This window comes from Tetrao urogallus, assembly GCF_951394365.1.
Source record: "Tetrao urogallus genome assembly, chromosome: 9".
Lineage (NCBI taxonomy): Eukaryota > Metazoa > Chordata > Aves > Galliformes > Phasianidae > Tetrao > Tetrao urogallus.
In genome coordinates this window covers 14,986,109-15,003,407 of record NC_136822.1, presented here as the reverse complement: position 1 = coordinate 15,003,407, position 17,299 = coordinate 14,986,109, and the positions used below count along the sequence as shown (strand labels likewise).

Genomic DNA, 17,299 nt, shown 5'->3' with positions numbered 1-17,299 from the left:
GCTGTTCCCAGTCCCAGCGCCCTCTGTTCCTGCTCTTGGCACCTCCAGCCCTTGGCTTTCCCTGGGTGCTCCTCAGGTGCTGAATGGGCCAGTGGGACAGTGCCAAGCATTGGGGTGGGGGGCACCCAGCAGCACCGGGGCAAGGATTGGGGTGAAAGCACCCATCCGTGCCTCAGTTTCTCCAATAGCTGGGCTGTGCCGAGTGAGGGGGGTGCAAGGAGGGACCCTTATCAGGACCCTCCCCCCCAGAGCACAATGGGAGCCTTGTCTGCAGCTATGGGAGGGCTAGGTGTGACGTTAAAGGCATGTGCATTGGTGTGCACGTAGATGTGTGAGCACACACATAGGCTGTGCACACGTGTGTGCACGGTGCTGGCGCTGGATGGGGCCGTGGCTGCGGGGTGCCCGCGGGGGTGGGCAGGCAATGGGGCCTCGGCTATTTCTTGGAAATTTCGCAGCATTCATTTCAGAGCAAATAAAAGCTGTCATTGCCGGAGAAATGATACTGATCGGGGTCTGAAAAGACAGCAAATTACCCGCCTGAAAATGCACCGCTGGAAAAAAAAATGCATATTAAACACACAAAAAGGCACTTTGCCATCAGCCGCGCTTCCCCCGCCGCTCCAGAATAACCACACTTTACATAATTCTCCCTCTCCACCTCCGAATTAATTTCACAAACAGAGGCAGAGGCAACCCTGTAACAATAGCGGAGGGGGGGGGGACGCAGGGATGGGGCTGCGGGGCTTTGTTCAACCTGGGAGGTGTGGGATAATAGGGCCCAGGGCTGGGCCTGGAGGGAACGGAAGGGTCTGGGGGAGGGAAATAGGTTTTTGGGATGGAGGGGTTTGGGTAACTAGTGTTGGGTAGATGTGCCCAGCTCTGGGGTGAGGGTCCACTGAGTTCCTCCACTCAGAACTGGGATGGGGGTCACTTGGGATAGGTATGTTGGGCAGTGCTCGCCCTGAGGGCCACATGCTTCCTATGGGGGGCAAACCCTCATGCTGCTATCACTTGTGAGAGCCTGGCACCACTGGCAGGGTGCAACGACCCAGCTGACGGAGACCCCCAGCAGCCACCCCCCCTTGTCACTCTCCCACCCAAAGGGCTCAACACCCACCTGGCCTGACACAGCCAAACAATCCCCTTCCTAAGACCTCTCAAGGATCTTTCTGCACCAGTCATGAAGGCACACACTCACACCCAGCTGGGAGCGAATGGCGTTTTGGGGTCCCAGCGGCAGCGGGCGATGTCTTCAGCCATGTGGGCCCTGAGGGACGGGCGGAGGGGAGGGTGAGCGATGGAGGTTGGCACTGTGCTGCTTTGCATTTTCAATGACAGACCCATGCCGGGTGCTCGGGAGAGTGGAAAAATCTTATTTGTCACCTGCTGGCAGTGCACAGGGGCTCCCGCGCCGCAGCTAATCTCAGGGAAAATGAGGATGCTGGCGGGGTGGCCCTTGGGGCTGGTGGGGAGGGGGAGTCAGAGCTGGGGGCTGCAGGACCCCCAGTCCCACCAGGTTGGGCCAAATCAGGGTGCATGGCACAGGGCCACTGCTACCGTTCTTGGGGCTGGGCTGGATGTGTGGGCTGTGGGTACCCCATGCCCGTCACCAGCCAATGCAACCCCTTTTCCCTCCAGCCCTGCTTAGGAGCAGCCTATTGCTCTGCAGCACCAGCTCCACAGGTTGGCACTGCCCACAGTGTTTTTTGCTGGAGCATCACACTTTGCAGCAGGGATGGGTGATGGCCTGAGCCCCAGGATCTATCTACATGCAGTGCCCATCCCATGGTTGCTGTACCCCATTCTCTGGAGCTGCCACCCCCCAGGGACGCCGCAGTGCTCTGCGGCCGGCTCAGATTTATCCATTCTTTTATATCCACACGCCTTTAATTTTTACGGCCCTGTTGGAGCAGTACCCACGGCTGTTAATAACATCGCCCCCCCTCTTCCTGCATGCATCTGTCATGCTCCCACCAAGGTGCCAAGCAGGTCTGGGACCCTTCATCCTCCCCTGGTGAACAGCAGGGCTGAGCATCCCCTGCCCACCTACTAGTCTGAGTGCCGGATTCAGATGCTGCTGTGCCCTGTTGGGATTGGTGATGCCCAGTTGGAAGCATCTGATGGGATTCATGGAGCATGGTGTGAGGCCAAGAAAAGCGTCACTGTGTCACCGAGAGGTGGGTGTGAGTGTGCATGAGTGTGTCCCATGGCTGAGCCACTCAGTCCCCATGCCAAGCAGTGTTCCCATGTCGCACAGCACAGCACAGCACCTACCCCAGCACTAGAAGACCCAGTGCTCACCCAAAGCACCCAGAACTGAGTGGGATGGGGGTATCATGGTACCCAGAAGGATGTTTGAGTGGGGCTGGGGGTCTGCAGCTGCTGTTTGGGCCATTGCAATGTATGGACCATAAATCTCTCTGCTGCCCCCCCCCCCAGTGGCAGAGCAGCTCACGATATTTATGTTGGGGATTTATCTGCAATGCAGTTTAATATTCCTGGACCTTTGCGTGTGTGTGTGTGCGTGTGTATGAGTGAGCATATCCCCCCTCCCTGTGCTACCCCTATGCCCACTCTCTCTCACCTGGAGCCTCCCAAGCTCCATCTGTTGCCCATCCCATTGCATCCCCCCTGGGAAGACCGGACGGGCACCCGGGGGTGATCAGGCACCGCATGGGGGGGGGGGTCCGACAGTCGCGGTGTGCCTAAGGGCAGTGCCCACCCTATGTGCCAGACTGTCGGATGTGGCACAGGCGTCCCCACACAGCGGTGCCAGCCTCGGTGGCACTGCCAACCCTACGCCAGTCCCCCGGGGGTGGGGGTCCCGGGCATCCCCCCGCCCTCCCCTTGCCCTGCCTCCCCGCCGCCGGGGATGAGGTAAGGCAGGCGGGTGGCACAGGGCTGCTCTATTTGCATAATAATCTCGTTAATGGAGCCTGGCCTGCGGGAGAGCCGGGCTGGAGACGCCACCCCCTCCCCGCCCCGCTGCCTCCCTCCCTCCGGCCCCGCAGCTCCGTTCAGCTCGGCACGGGGCGCGCAGCCGGACGAGCACCGCCGGACCGACCCGACAGCAGCGCCGGGGCAGCCTGCAGACATCTCCCGGCACGGCGGTGAGCACCTCCCAGGCACCCCCGGGCACCCCCCGAGCATCCCGGGCAGCACCTCAAGAGCATCCCCAGCAGCATCCCCTGAGCACAGCCCGGAGCAGCCACCGAGTGCCGCGGTGAGCAAGCGGGACGCGCCCCCGAGCACCCCCGGATATCCCGGCGAGCATCTCCCGAGCAGCCCCGAGCACCCTCCCGCAACCTACCGGTGAGCATCCCCCGAATATGCCGGGGAGCATTTCCCGAGCATCCCTCGAGCATCCCTTGAGCACCGCGGCGAGCACCTCCCGAGCATCCTGGGCAGCATCCCCGAAGCATCCTGAGCAGCATTCACTGGGCACTCCCGAGCATCCCCCGAGCAGCCCCCGAGCATTTGGTTGAGCATCTCTCCAGCATGCCGGGGACCACCATCCCAGGGTCCATTCATTCCTTGCAGCCCTTCCAGCCCACCTCCGCCCCCAATTCTGTGCTCACCGCTCACCCCACAAACTTTCCGGTGGCAGCAGCAGCCACACAACCTTTCCCCAGCACAGGGCTGTGATGCCCAGGCACAACTTCACCTAAGTTGCTGAGAGGGAGCAGAGGCAGTGGGCTTTGGGGGTGCTGAGGGGGTCCTGCTGCAGCAATATGGTCCACACCCCCACTGAGCAGCCCTTTGTCTCCAGCATGTCCTGCCCACACCTGCAAATCTGGTGTCAGTGTGCACTGAGCAAGGACTGGGGTCTCCTTTTGAAGTCCTCCCCACCCTCTATCCCTCTTCTCCCCATGAGCAGAGCCCCCCCATCTCCAGAACAGAGATCACGGGACATCGGGTGGCGGAGAGGGATTTTTGGGGGTTGTGGGGGATGCAGGGACCCCTCCAGACAGCAGCTAACTTTGCACACACGCAGTGTGCTGCATGCAACACAATCGGGCACAACGCACTGCAACGCAGAGCGCCGTGACCCACCCCAACCCAATGCAACACGGCACGACGCAACACGACGCAGTGCAAGGCTATGGAACCCGGTGTGCAACCACCCAACCCAACCCTGTGCTGTGTCCTCCTCCCCCAAAATCTCCCCAGAGCACTTCTCACCCTTCTGCAACCCCGCCTGGAGTGGCTGGCAGCCTCTAACCCCCTCAATCCATGGTGTGTGGTGTGATTGCTGAGCTCTCTGGATCACTGGATTTGCACTTGGAGCGCTGTCTCCAGATGGGTGGGATGGAGCTGAGCCATGGGCTGGGTGCAGGTGGAACCTTGCCAGAGCACTTAGATAAGGACAAAGGGGACGGAGGGGACAGCAGCAGGGTTGGGATGCCTCTGAGCTCCTGGCATTATGGTCACCAATGCCATGAGCATGTTGCACTGCTGGGGACAATGACATGGGAGATGATGACAGCAAGAAACATCCCCCCGTCTTGCTTCTCCCTACACCAATCCTTTGCCTTTTCCAGGAGCATCTTACCTACCTGGACATCTCCAGCATGAACTGGGGTCCATGAGCCCCCCTTGCAGCCCCCAGCATGGAGAAGACATACTCACTGACTGCCCACTACGACGAATTCCAGGAGGTGAAGTACGTGAGCCGCTATCAGAGCGGCACGCTGCCCAATGGCTTTGCTCTCCAGTTGGGTGCTGGGGCCAAGAAGCGCAGTGGCGGTGGGGGGCTGCCGCGCTGGAGCCGCAGGGAGATCTGCCTGCTCTCAGGGCTGGTGTTGCTGCCGGGCTCTGTATCATCTTGACATGCATGCTGGTGCTCAAGTACCTGGCTGGCTGAAGGGGGACAGCTACTGCCTGGAGGGCTGCCAGGAGAAGAAGGCTTTCCTACGGGCCGTCACGCTTCCTTAGTGCCAACATGGACGCCACCATCGACCCCTGCCATGGATTTCTATTCCTTTGCCTGTGGAGGATGGCTGCGTCGGCACGGCATCCCTGAGGACAAACTGGTGTACGGCACCATTGGGGCCATCGCCGAGCAGAATGAGGCCAAGCTGCGGGCACTGCTGAGCCGCCCGGTGCGCCGCCGTGCCGCCACATCAGCCGAGAGGAAGGTGAAGGAGTTCTTCCGCTCGTGCCTCAATCGGGCTGAGATTGACCGCCTGGGGCCGCGGCCATGTTAGAGGTGATTGGGGAGTGTGGTGGATGGGATGCATCGCCGGTAGCGGAGATCTCAATGAGCTGCTCTACAAGACGCAGGGGGTCTACAGTGCCGCTGTGCTGTTCTCGCTCACTGTCAGCCTGGACGACAGGGAACACCTCCCGCTACGTCATCCGGAGTGAGGACATCTTCCCATCTTCATCTCAGGGGCACTGCTGTGACAGCAGCCCCATTCCTGCCACCCACGTCCCTCACCCTAGGGTGCAATCAGGGCATGGGTGGGTTCTGTCCAAGTGGCCAAGCCCCAAACATCTTCAGTGGGCGCAGCTGGGGCATGGCAGTGGCATGGTGGGGACATCATGGTGGGCATGATGATGACATGGTTGTGGGGCACAGCAATGGAACAGTGGATTGGCATGTGGGAACATAAGGTGGACACCAAGGGGCATGATGGGGATGATGATGCATGGTAGGGATGGAGATGGCATGGTGGAGTTGGAGATGGCATATTGGGGATGGAGATGGCATGGTGAGGATGGGGACAGCATGGTGGAGACAAGATGATGAGCATGGCAGTGGTAGTGGTGGGCATGAAGTCTCTCTGATCCCCTTGCCTGGTGGTGCTGCGGATGAGGGATGTGACTGTGTAGGCGTGTGTGTGACTGTGTGTGAGGCAGGGGACGGGAAGGAGAGTGGCTGTGCTGAAGGAGTGTGTGTGTACACTAGAGGGAGCGTGTGTCACAAGGAAAGGCTTTGGGTCTGTGTGATGGGGAAGATGCAGGCGTGCGATGCGTTCGGTTGTGCAGCATTGCCCATCCCTGTGCTCCCCATGGGGCATCCTGCACAAAGGAGTGAGGACACTATTGGGGGGGTCAGGGAGTGCCCTGCCACCAGTGCAGCTCCCCACTCGCCCTGGAGATCTGATTATCCCCTGCCCCCATCTCTCCACAGATTGACCAGGATGGGCTGACACTGCCTGAGCGCACCCTGTACCTGGGGCAGGATGAGGAGAGTGAGAAGGTGAGGAGTGGGGGACAAAGGGGGAGAGGGGGCAGCACGGGTGGCACACACATCCCTTCCATTGGCACAGATCCTGGCTGCTTACCGTGTCTTCATGGAGAGGCTGCTCACACTCCTGGGGGCTGAGCACGTGGAGCAAAAGGCGCAGGAAATCCTCCAGCTGGAGCAGCATCTCGCCAATGTGAGTGGGGGTCCTGGGTTTGGGATGCCCCTGCCCTGCCCTTGAGGACTCCATCCCCTTGGACATCTGGCACTCTAAGGCCTTGGAGACCTTCATGTCTTGTCTATGGGACTCCCAGGGACTCCAGCCTCACCATGTTGGGAACTCCCAGTTCCACTCTAGGGGAGCTCCATTCCCCATCCTTGGGAACCCACTCAAGGCCCTTAAGTACCCCATGCCCATATCTTAGGGAACCTCAGTCTCAACCTTCAGGGACCTCCATGCCCAGTCCTTGGGTGCCCCAGCTCCTTGCTGGCCCCATGCCCTTATCTTGGGGAACACAAATTGCAGCTTTGAGGGAACTTGTGTCAGCCCTTGGGACTCCCATTGGGCAGTGAGACATGGTGGATATGGGCCCACAGCCCTTCTTGCCCCAGACCTGTGCCTATCCCCATGCCAAATCGCCTGGATGGGAAGTGGGGAGGTGACAACTGTACCCACCCATGCAGATCACGGTGTCCGAGTACGACGATGTGCGGAGGGACATCAGCAGCATGTACCACAAAGTCACTCTGGGCGAGTTGCAGCGCATCACCCCCACGGTGCGTTCCCCCCCACCAGCACCCTGCTACCCACATATCCTGCCTGCCCTGTGCCCCTGCTTGTCCCTGTCCTCTTGCTCCATCACTCTCCTTGCTGCCACTCCCATGTCCCCTGGTAAGAAGAGCCCTGTGCTGCAATGCCCTTATGTCCCTAGAAATATTCTGCACTGCTCCCCCAAATCAATGCACTCCGGATGGTGATGAGTGCATCCTGCACTTCCCTGGTGCTGGGTGCAGTGTCAGGACCAGACTTGGTCCCATGGGAAGGGGTGGTGAAGGCTGAAAGCCCAGTGACATGAATGGGGTCCCCACCCTGATGTGCTCTTTGCTGCCAGCTCAAGTGGAAGCGCTTGCTGGACCGCATCTTCCATGACAACTTCTCAGAGGATGAAGAGGTGGTGCTGCTGGCCACGGACTACATGCACAAGGTGTCTGACCTCATTCGTGTGACACCCAGCAGGTGAGGGGGTGATAAGGCACAGTGGGGTGGGCACAAGGGGAGCTGTGGATGGACCCTCAAAACCTTGGTGGAGGGCAGCATCATGAGTCCCCACCAGAACCTCCCCATCGTGGTTGCCAACAAAGCCATCACCCTGCACCATGCTGTGAACACTGCCAGGATATCAACAGAGCCATCTCATCCATGGGTGCCATGGGACATGGGTACTCCATGCTGGGATGTCCCCTCTCTGGTACATGCCCAAAAAGGACCTGATCCCACCCCATTTCCTCAGGATCCTTCACAACTACATGCTGTGGCGCATTGTGGTGGTGCTGAGTGAGCACCTCTCCACTCCTTTCCGTGATGCCATCCATGAGCTCTCCAAAGAGATGGAGGGCAATGAGAAGCAGCTGGAGCTGGGCAAGGTTTGCCTGAGCCAAGCCAACAAGCACTTTGGCATGGCCCTAGGTGCTCTCTTTGTTGAGGAGTACTTCTCAAGTGCCAGCAAGGCCAAGGTAGGTGCCCTCCTGTCCCTTCGTCAAGGTGCCATCCTGCAAATGGGTGGTTGGAACATTGTCCCATCACCCATGGTGACCCACTGTAGGTGCAGCAGCTGGTGGAGGACATCAAATACATCCTGGACCAGCGCCTGGATGAGCTGGATTGGATGGACGAGGAGACACGGAGAGCTGCCAGGGCCAAGGTGGCAATCCCCATCATGTTCCCCTGTCTTTGTCCCCATGGGGAGATGTTGGACAGGGGCCCTGACCCCTCCGCCTGCATTGCCCACAGCTCCAGTACATGATGGTGATGATTGGGTACCCCGACTTCTTGCTGAAGCCAGAAGCCATCGACAAGGAGTACGAGGCAAGGGGCACACAGGGGCACCCAGTGTGGGAGATGGGCCCTACATCTGGCTAGTTTGAGGTGCAGGCAGACCAGGATGGGAAGATACTACCTCAATACAACTCCCAGTAGATCACTTGCATGACCACAGCCACATAGGTGCAGCCATTCCCCACATTGCACACCATTCTTGGCAGGACTGAAGATGTCCCTACCCCTGATCACCTAGGGAGGTGATGAGGACACAGCACTTGTACCCCATCCAGCGCAACACCACAACTCTACATTTTCTGTCCCCAAGGCTCATAGGGGTGGGAGGACACCTTAGCTCTGTTCCCCACACTTCACAGGGCTGGAATTTGGGGCTGGAGTCCCCTCTGATATGGCCATGTCCCCCGCAGTTTGAGGTGGATGAAAAGACCTACTTCAAGAACATCCTCAACAGCATCGCCTTCAGCATCAGGCTCTCAGTGAAGAAGATCCGTCAGGAGGTGGACAAGTCTGCGTGGGTATCACTCTATCTGGGAGAGGGGCCATGAGACATCCTAGCTGTGCGAGGGGGTGGCATTTCCCTGTCCCTCCATGTCCCCACAGCCTCCATCTCTCCTTGCAGGTGGCTCCTGCCCCCCCAGGCCCTCAATGCCTACTACCTGCCCAACAAGAACCAGATGGGTGAGGCATCACCCAGCATTGGATGGGGGCACAATGTGGGGTCCCCTGGCACCAGGGGATGCTGCGGGGTAAGAAAGGGTTGTCCCCACCCTGCAATGTTGTCCTCTGTTCCCAGTGTTCCCCGCTGGCATCCTGCAACCAACCCTCTATGATCCTGAGTTCCCGCAGTGAGTGTGGGGCTGGGGAGGGGGGCCAGGGCAGGGCTCTGGGTGGAGGCAGCTCCGGGGGTGACCACTGCTCCCTTTGACAGGTCGCTGAACTATGGTGGGATCGGCACTATCATCGGGCATGAACTGACCCATGGCTACGATGATTGGGGTGAGAGACCTCCACCCTGCTGGGGTAGGGGAGGGGGTCCTGGGGCCACCCAGCTCCCTCAGCATGACAAGTAGTGGTGCCTGCAGGGGGACAGTATGACCGACATGGGAACCTGGTGCATTGGTGGACAGAGACGTCCTACAGCAAGTTCCTAAAGAAGGCGCAGTGCATTGTCAACCTCTATGACAACTTCACTGTCTACAACCAGCGGGTGAGACCTCACCACAGCGATGTTCAGGGACTCCACCACTTAGCACACCTCCGCTGAGAACACCCTCAGAGCCCTGAGGGGGAAACTGAGGCACTGCTTTCATGCCATCATAGGGACAGGGGACACCTCTGCTCAACCCACGTTGCCCCTCTCTTGGCAGGTGAATGGCAAACACACACTGGGGGAGAACATCGCTGACATGGGGGGACTCAAGCTCGCCTACTATGTGAGTGTCCCCCACCCTGGGGTGTCACAGCCCTGGCAGGGTCACGGCACTCCTGCTTTCTGGGGGTTCTGTGGCAAAGTTTGGCACTTCTTATTCTCCAGGCTTACCAGAAGTGGGTGCGGGAGCATGGCCCCGAGCACCCCCTGCACCACCTGAAGTACACCCACGACCAGCTATTCTTCATCGCCTTTGCCCAGGTGAGGTGGTGTCTGTAGCTATGAGCAGCTCTTGGGCACTGCAGATACCCCCACTACCCACCAGACCACCTGCACAGCCTGTGTGCTCTTGGGGACCCTACAATAACAACCACATTCCCCCATCTCTGCCAGAGACACCCCCCCCTACAACAACTTCACATGAACCTGGAGGACCCCACAGTTGCACATACCACAGCCCCAAGAGACCCTGCAGTAACAAACAAACATGACCCTACAACAAACATTCCACAATGCTCCCAACCCGTCTGAACCACGTTTGTAGGCTCCTGGCAGACCCTTCAGTAACAAACACAGCATTGTTGTCCTCACCCCCCAGCAACCAGAAGGGCCAATCCCGGTGGGGATCAGGCCCTTGGGGATCCTGATGGGTGTCAAAATCTGGAGTTCCTGCCTGTTTCACCCATGGGACCTTGTTCCCCCAGAACTGGTGCATCAAGAGGCGATCCCAATCCATCTACCTTCAGGTGCTGACAGACAAGCATGCCCCGGAGCACTACAGGTAGAAATGGGGGCATGGGTGGGGTGTGGTGCCATTGGGGTGGGCAGGGGTGAGGGGCAGGGTCTTTGGGACAGCTCTGAGCTTCTCCCCCTGCCCACAGGGTCCTGGGCAGTGTCTCACAGTTTGAGGAGTTTGGCCGGGTTTTCCACTGCCCCAAGAACTCGCCCATGAACCCGGTGCACAAGTGCTCAGTGTGGTGAAGTTGCTGTCCCTGCAGGCTGGCACCCCATCCCTGCACCAGTGCCACTCTCTGCCCACTCCCCATCTGCCCTACAGGCAAAGGGTGCACCCCAAAATAGGCAACCACTTGGGGTGGGGTGTGTCAAGGCAGAGGGGACACACTGGGGTTATGAGCTCTCTCCCAGTGGCACCCTCTTGTCCACACTACCCCAAAGCTCCCAGCTCCCACATCCAGCTGCTCAGGGCAGGGAGGGGACCTGGAGGCACTGGGTGTACCAAGAGTACCAATCCCTGTGCCAGCCCAATCCTTTTCCCATCAGTCACTGGGGGCTGGGTTGATGCCGGCCTGTCTGGAAGTGCACACAAACGTGCTGTATTTTTTGCTGCTCTTTCTGGTCAATAAAGCATTGGATATGCCAGATGTGCCAGAGTATGGCATGGGGACAGGTGGCTGCAGGCAGCACAGTCGTGGGCAGACTCATGGGGCAGGAGCATCCTTCCCATCCCACACACCAAGTGCCACACGTGCTAGCATCACACCAAGGTTTATTGAACAATGAGTACCCTGTGCAGGCAGCAAGGAGCAGTCCATGCCCGGGATTTGGTGCACCACATCCAAAGCAAGGATACTCCAAAGAGCCCCGTCCATGGGTGTGCACTGTGGGATGGGGATGGAAGCTGTGGGGTCAGTGGAAGAGGGATAAGAGCAAAGCAGGCAGAAGCAAGGCCAGCAGGGTGAGGTGGGCTGAGGGTGCAGCACTGCTGCGCTGGCGGCAGTTTTCATAGGGCTCGAGGCAGGCGGCGTAGGCCATGGCGTGGGCGATGTAGTTCTGCTCCTGCACCCCGTGGAAGAGGTAGGCCATGGGGCCTTTGGCCAGGATAGCCACATCCTCACCCCCGTGGGTCTCCGAGCTGAGGGGGACGGCCGCCTGCTGCATGTAACTGAATTCCTCTTTGGGGGAGAGAAGCCTGTGAGTCGGGAGGTGGCCCCCAGCCCCATCCTACCACCGCACTGCTGCCCTGTGCCCTCACCAGCGATGCTGCTGTTCACATCAGGCCGGGTGGCGCCTGGGTAGCCTGGCCCGTTCCCATAGAGGATGGAGGTGTAGCCTTTCTGATCGGTGGCTTGTTCAGGGGCCAAGCCTGGGGAGAAAATAATGAGGGGGGATCAGCCAAGAAGACCCACACCACAATCTGAGAGAGGGGCAGCACCCAGTGTGGGGCCATTCACTGCTCTGAGCCCTACCGAAGATGGAGGTGCCACGCAGGGTGTAGCCACCAAAGGAGAAGACGTGTGAATGGTCGGCAGTGACCACGGTCAGCGTGTCCGCCTCGTCCAGCAGCTCGCCTGCCCGCTCAATGGCCGTGTCAAACTCCACCGCCTCCATCAGTGCCCGCTGTGCCATGCCCTCATGGTGGCCGTGGTCGATCCTCGCACCTGCCAGGCAGGTAACCACAGTGGGAAACCACGGCAGTGGCCTGTAATGCAGAGCCCACCACCTCTCTCTCGCCCACCCTTGAGACCTCAGCCCTGAATTACCTTCCACAAAGAGGTAGAAGCCATTGGGGTTCCTGCTCAGGATGTTGATGGCTGCCTCTGTCATCTCAGTGAGAGAGGGATCCAGGGTGGAATTGTGCACCATTTCATATTTCATGTCCTTGGGCTCAAAGAGACCTGGCAGAGGGACACAGTGAGCACAGCCTCAGTGTCTGCAGGCATCCCCGGAGTGCCACGTCCCGGCATATGGGGCATTTGTTACCCATCAGATAAGTCACGCTGGGGTCTGCAGCAGCAGCCAGCATCTCTGTCTTGTTCCAGACATAGCGGGCACCCTGTGGGTAGATCCCCATGAGATCAGTGATGCCTGACCCCATGCACAAGGGGTGGTGGACAGAGGGCTGTCTTCTCTTTGTCACCCACCTGCCGTTCTGACAGCCACTTGTCAATGAGGTTCTGCCCATCATTCCGTATCCCATTCTCGGAGCTGTATTCAGGATACTCAGGATCTGGTGTGCCAGCGGGGGTCATGTATATCCGACCGCCTCCCATGATCACCTGGAGGGGATGAGATGGGCACAGAGTGCGTGGATGTCTGGGTCAGCAGGGGCTGCCCCCCCATGGACAGGCACTCACATTGATGTCCACATTGTGCACCAGCTGCCAGGCAATGTCCTTGCAGCCCTGTGCTATGGCTTCAGATGGCATGCTGGCGTCCGCGTACCAGTTGCGATCCACCACGTGCGCGTAGGTCCCCGAGGGCGATGCGTGCTGCACCCGCGAGGTCGTCACGATGCCCACTGCCTTCCCTGCCCCAACACACCCCACCATGGTGGGCAGCCCCCAGTGGTGTGAAGCCCCTGCTCCATATCACCCCATGCCCTGCACAGTACCAGCATTACGGGCTCGCTCCAGCACCGAGATCACCTCGTTGCCCTCCGTGGTGTTGCACTGGCCAGAGCGTGCGGCCGCGCTCAGTCCCACCGTCTTGTAGTTGCCCTTCACCCCACACAGGTAGGCAGTGGCTGTGCCTGCGCTGTCGGGAACCACCCGGTCCACATTGTACGTCTGCCAAGGACATGCACAGGGCGCACTGGCACCTCTTGCCATATGTCTGCCCCCACAGCCCCTCAGCCTGCAGCATGGTCCCAAGTGCAGTACTGGAGGAAATTACCTTGGAGAGAGCCACATAGGGGAAAGAATCCAGAGCAAGGGGGGTCTCGGGTCCCAGGTTCCCCTTCAACTGCCCCTTCAGTATCCGAGTGGCTGTGATGCTGGGGACCCCAAATCCTGGACAAGGAGTGAGGGTTCAGGTCACCCCCAGCCCAGATGCCCTCCCCATCCCCATTTCATGGTACACTGGACCAGAGGGACTCACCATCTCCGAGGAAGATGATGAGGTTTTTGGCTTCAGTAGTCCTCTGCTCGATCTTGAGGGTGGCATCGAGGGCAGCAGCTGCCTTCCTGTTCCAGAAAGTTGGATCCTCCTCCTCCACTGGGAAGGGGCATTGCCCACATCAGCTCACGGCACCCACTCCCCCAGGACACCCAATGGTGGACACCCCCGACTGAGGACATCGCTGGGCTCCCACTCATGGGATAATTCCACGGGGGGGGGGATACAGATGAACCCACAGGTTTGGGATGAGGGGAGGACACAGAGATGTACACCCTGACAGGAAGGGCGTGTGCAGCAAGAAGGGATGCAGTGGGAGAAACCAGCTGCCAAGTGGGATAGGGACAAATGCATGGAGGTAGAGGAGCTATAGGCACATCACACACCCCCTCCCGACTCAAACAAAAGCAGGACCCCAATCCCACAGGGCAACACCAGCCCACCAGCAGACACAAAGCCCCATCCCAATGCTCCCTGATATTCCTGCTCCCTCCTGGGTCGTGTGCTGTGAACAGCCAGGCCAGCACTACACTGGTACCAGGGGTGTCTGCCCCCATCCCCATCCTTGTTTCTACCTGGGATGACGGCAGTGCCGAGCTCTGCCCAGAGGCCAAGGCAGAGGGTGAGGGGTACCAGCAGCCGCATGATGGAACTGGAGCAGCTGTCACCAGCTCCAGCTGTGCCTGCCTCTTTTGCAGACTTCAGAGGGGGGGACTTTGGACCAGGATCTGCCCTTGAGGGGTTTGGCATTTCACAGATAGTGTGGCATCCTGTTGGGCCATCGGCTCAAAGGCCGTGGGGCTGGGCTGTTGGCACCTCATTGCCACCTTATTGCTAGGTGCTGCGGAGGGGAGGGAACATGGGGTGCAGAAGGAGGGACTTGGGGTGCTCCTGGTGGCTCCACCCAGCACTTCCTGGAGCGATAAAGGCACTGATGGGGACTAAATGTCAGGACCAGCTCTTGTACCAGGCTGTGCACAGCACCTCAAAGCTGCGCAAACTCCTCTATACTGCGGGCTCCCAGTAATCCAGGGATGGAGCTGTGGGTTCATGGCCACCCCTCACCATTGTCTCTTCTTCTGCTTCACGCCAGTGCAGGCCCCAGTTAGGAGTCACAACCCGGGGAAACTGAGGCACAACTGCCACTACAAATCCTCTCATGGCACACGAACCCAGACATCCCACATTTTATTGCATCCTGTGATCCTGCCCGCAACAGGGGGCTGAAGCAGGGTTCAGTGGGGTCTCTCAGCCCACCACCATGAAGGCAGACATGCAGAGGGCCAGGAGAGCGAGTAGAGGCTGTGGGGAGTGTTGGCTGCTGCCAGAGGCTCTACGGGGTGCACCACAGCGGGGTCTGGCATCATAAGGCTTGAGGCATGCAGCATAAGCAATGGCATGGGCAATGTAGTGCTGCTCCTGCACCCCATGGAAGAGGTGGGCCATGGGACCCTGAGCCAGCACCACCACATCCTCCCCACTGTGGGTCTCCAAGTCAAGGGGCACAGCCGCTTGCTGCCTGTAGTCCTTGTCCTCTGTGGAGAGAGTAGGAGAAATGGTGCTGGGGGCAGCTCTTCTGCCCTTTGCATGAAGAAGCTCCCACCACCCTGGTGTTGGGGCAGTTCCGGCCCCAGTGAACCCCAGAAAGGCACCACCCCATTCCTTCTCTTCCAGTAGAATCCTACCCACAGCTGGAAGGCTGACGGCTGGGCGGCCCCCATCACGAATGCTGTATCCCGGTCCATTGCCATAGAGGATGCTGGTATAGGCTCGCTTGTCCTTCGCTTTCTTAGGGGCCAGCCCTGACATGGAGAAGTGTACTGTCACCCCCTGCACCAGTCAGCAGCCTCCCCGGAGCTCCCATGGCCTCTCATGGAGGCACAGCACAGGGTGGGAGCAGGGATGCTCATCTCTCCCTGAGTCCCACCGAAGATGGAGGCTCCTCGCAGCGTGTTGCCCCCGAAGGTGAAGACATGTGAGTGATCAGCCGTCACCACGGTCAGTGTGTCAGAGGGCTCCGTCAGCTCGCCTGCCCGTGCCACTGCCCGGTCCAGCATGATGGCCTCCGTCAGCGCCTGCTTGGCCCGGCCGCTGTGGTGTCCGTGGTCAATCCTTCCACCTGCACAGGGAATGGGGCCATCACCACCTTGATCCCACCTGGCTGCCCGGACCCATGTCCCAGCCCGGGGCCCTGCACTCATCTTCCACAAAGAGGAAGAAGCCGTTGGGATTCCTGCGCAGGATGCGGATGGCTTTCTCTGTCATTTCCACAATGGAGGGGTCCGTGGTGGCGTTGCGGTTCAGCTCGTACCTCATGTCCTTGGGCTCAAAGAGGCCTGGGGGAGAGGGGTTAGGGCTGCTTCGTGCCACCCAGAGTGGAGTGGCACTGCCGACATAAAGCCAGCCATGCTCTTACCCATGAGGTGGCTCACAGAGGTGTCATCAACCGCATCCAGGCCCTTCTTGTCCCAGACGTAGCGCGCGCCCTGACAGCGAGGACACAGCGGTGGCAGTGGCACACACACCGTGCCCAGCGCTGCGTCCCCTCTGCTCTACCTCCCTGGTGCTGAGCCATTCGGCCACCAGGTCCCGCCCGTCCCTCCTGGTGCCATTCTGCGCCGGGTCGTCCGGGTACTCAGGGTCTGGGGTCCACCTGGGGGACATGTAGGCCCTCCCACCACCCAGGATCACCTGCAAGGAGGGGGGGAGGGCTGTCACCAGCACAGGGACACAGCACCCAGGGATGCAGCCACCACGATGTCCCCGGCTCACGTTGATGTCGGTGTTGTGCACCAGCTGGTAGGCGATGTCCTTGCAGCCGTCCCGCAGGGTCTCCGGAGGCATGTTGGCATCGGCGTACCAGCTGCGGCTGGCCGAGTGTGCATAGGCAGCAGCAGGGGATGCATGTTGTACACGTGTGGTGGTCACGATGCCCACCGACTTACCTGCAGCAAGGCACAGGGTCTGTGGGGAGCCCACCTGTGCCGAGCTGGCCTCTGCAATGAGCGTACCCACCCCATATACCTGCCAGCCGGGCCCGGTGCAGGATGGAGTCCACTTCGTTGCCGAATGCTGTGCGGCATTTGCCATAGACGGCCGCCCCGCTCAGCCCCAGCGTCTTGGCATTGGCCTTCACCCCACACAGGTAGGCCGTGCCCGTGCCAGCGCTGTCGGGCACCTGCCGGTCGATGGTGTAGGTCTATGGGCGAGCAAGGGTCAGGGGGGCTGGGGGCAGCACTGTGCCCCCTCAGCGCTGCCCTGCTCACCTTGGCCAGGGCCACGTGGGGAAATGTCTCCATGGCCAAGATGCTCTCCTCACCCGAGCTGCCGGCCAGTTGCCCCTTGTAGATCCGGGCTGCTGACACCGTGGGCAGCCCCATGCCTGCGGCAAGGAGTGACAAAGAGCTGTGACTGGGGACGGTCCTGCCCTCCCTTTCCAGGGCCATGCTACCAGGGGAAGAGGGACCCAGCAGCTGCTGGAGGACAGCTTTGTACCCAGAAATCAGTGACATGGGAAATGGCAGCACCCATGGAGCACTCACCATCACCCATGAAGAGGATGATGTTTTTGGCTCGCTGTGCCACTGGCTGCAAGGCCAGGGCTGCCTCCAGCCTCCTCCTGGCCCCTTCGTTCCAGTAGTGTGGGGTCTTCTCGGCGTCTGGATGTGAAAGCAGAGCTAGGGGTGTGCAGGGCCCCAGAGCAGCCCCAGAGCTCCCACCCCACCACGTCTCCCATTGAGCTCTCACCTGAGGTCGCAATGGCAGTGAGCGGGACGAGGAAAAGAAGGAGGAAGCAGATCCTGGGAGAGAGCAGCCATCCCAT

The 17,299-nt window shown here is 59.8% G+C and overlaps 3 protein-coding genes across 3 annotated transcripts; 1 reads left to right on the top strand and 2 right to left on the bottom strand.

Annotated features, from left to right (window-relative positions):
- Nucleotides 1–4,613: 4,613 nt before the first annotated feature.
- ECEL1 (endothelin converting enzyme like 1) lies at nucleotides 4,614–10,602 on the top strand (the record flags this gene model as incomplete). Its single annotated transcript, XM_079539497.1, is given in 24 exon segments — nucleotides 4,614–4,803; nucleotides 4,806–4,859; nucleotides 4,862–4,923; nucleotides 4,925–4,969; nucleotides 4,971–5,202; nucleotides 5,205–5,239; nucleotides 5,242–5,340; nucleotides 5,342–5,365; nucleotides 6,140–6,208; nucleotides 6,279–6,389; nucleotides 6,878–6,970; nucleotides 7,306–7,430; nucleotides 7,705–7,927; nucleotides 8,017–8,115; nucleotides 8,205–8,279; nucleotides 8,660–8,763; nucleotides 8,872–8,930; nucleotides 9,046–9,097; nucleotides 9,181–9,248; nucleotides 9,335–9,459; nucleotides 9,620–9,685; nucleotides 9,787–9,882; nucleotides 10,326–10,402; nucleotides 10,503–10,602. Coding segments are annotated over 24 exon segments (2,283 nt in total).
- A 666-nt stretch (nucleotides 10,603–11,268) lies between these two features.
- On the bottom strand, nucleotides 11,269–14,121 carry LOC306949609 (intestinal-type alkaline phosphatase-like; the record flags this gene model as incomplete). The annotated part of the gene is made up of 11 exons (XM_079539589.1): nucleotides 11,269–11,534; nucleotides 11,615–11,725; nucleotides 11,829–12,020; nucleotides 12,123–12,257; nucleotides 12,343–12,415; nucleotides 12,504–12,638; nucleotides 12,717–12,889; nucleotides 12,974–13,148; nucleotides 13,255–13,370; nucleotides 13,459–13,575; nucleotides 14,052–14,121. 11 exons carry the CDS (start codon nucleotides 14,119–14,121, stop codon nucleotides 11,269–11,271), a joined length of 1,563 nt encoding a protein of 520 aa, XP_079395715.1.
- A 603-nt stretch (nucleotides 14,122–14,724) lies between these two features.
- On the bottom strand, nucleotides 14,725–17,299 carry LOC306949896 (intestinal-type alkaline phosphatase-like; the record flags this gene model as incomplete). Its single annotated transcript, XM_079539945.1, has 11 exons — nucleotides 14,725–15,011; nucleotides 15,162–15,278; nucleotides 15,404–15,595; nucleotides 15,678–15,812; nucleotides 15,893–15,962; nucleotides 16,033–16,167; nucleotides 16,249–16,421; nucleotides 16,501–16,675; nucleotides 16,743–16,858; nucleotides 17,019–17,135; nucleotides 17,224–17,299. 11 exons carry the CDS (start codon nucleotides 17,297–17,299, stop codon nucleotides 14,725–14,727), a joined length of 1,593 nt encoding a protein of 530 aa, XP_079396071.1.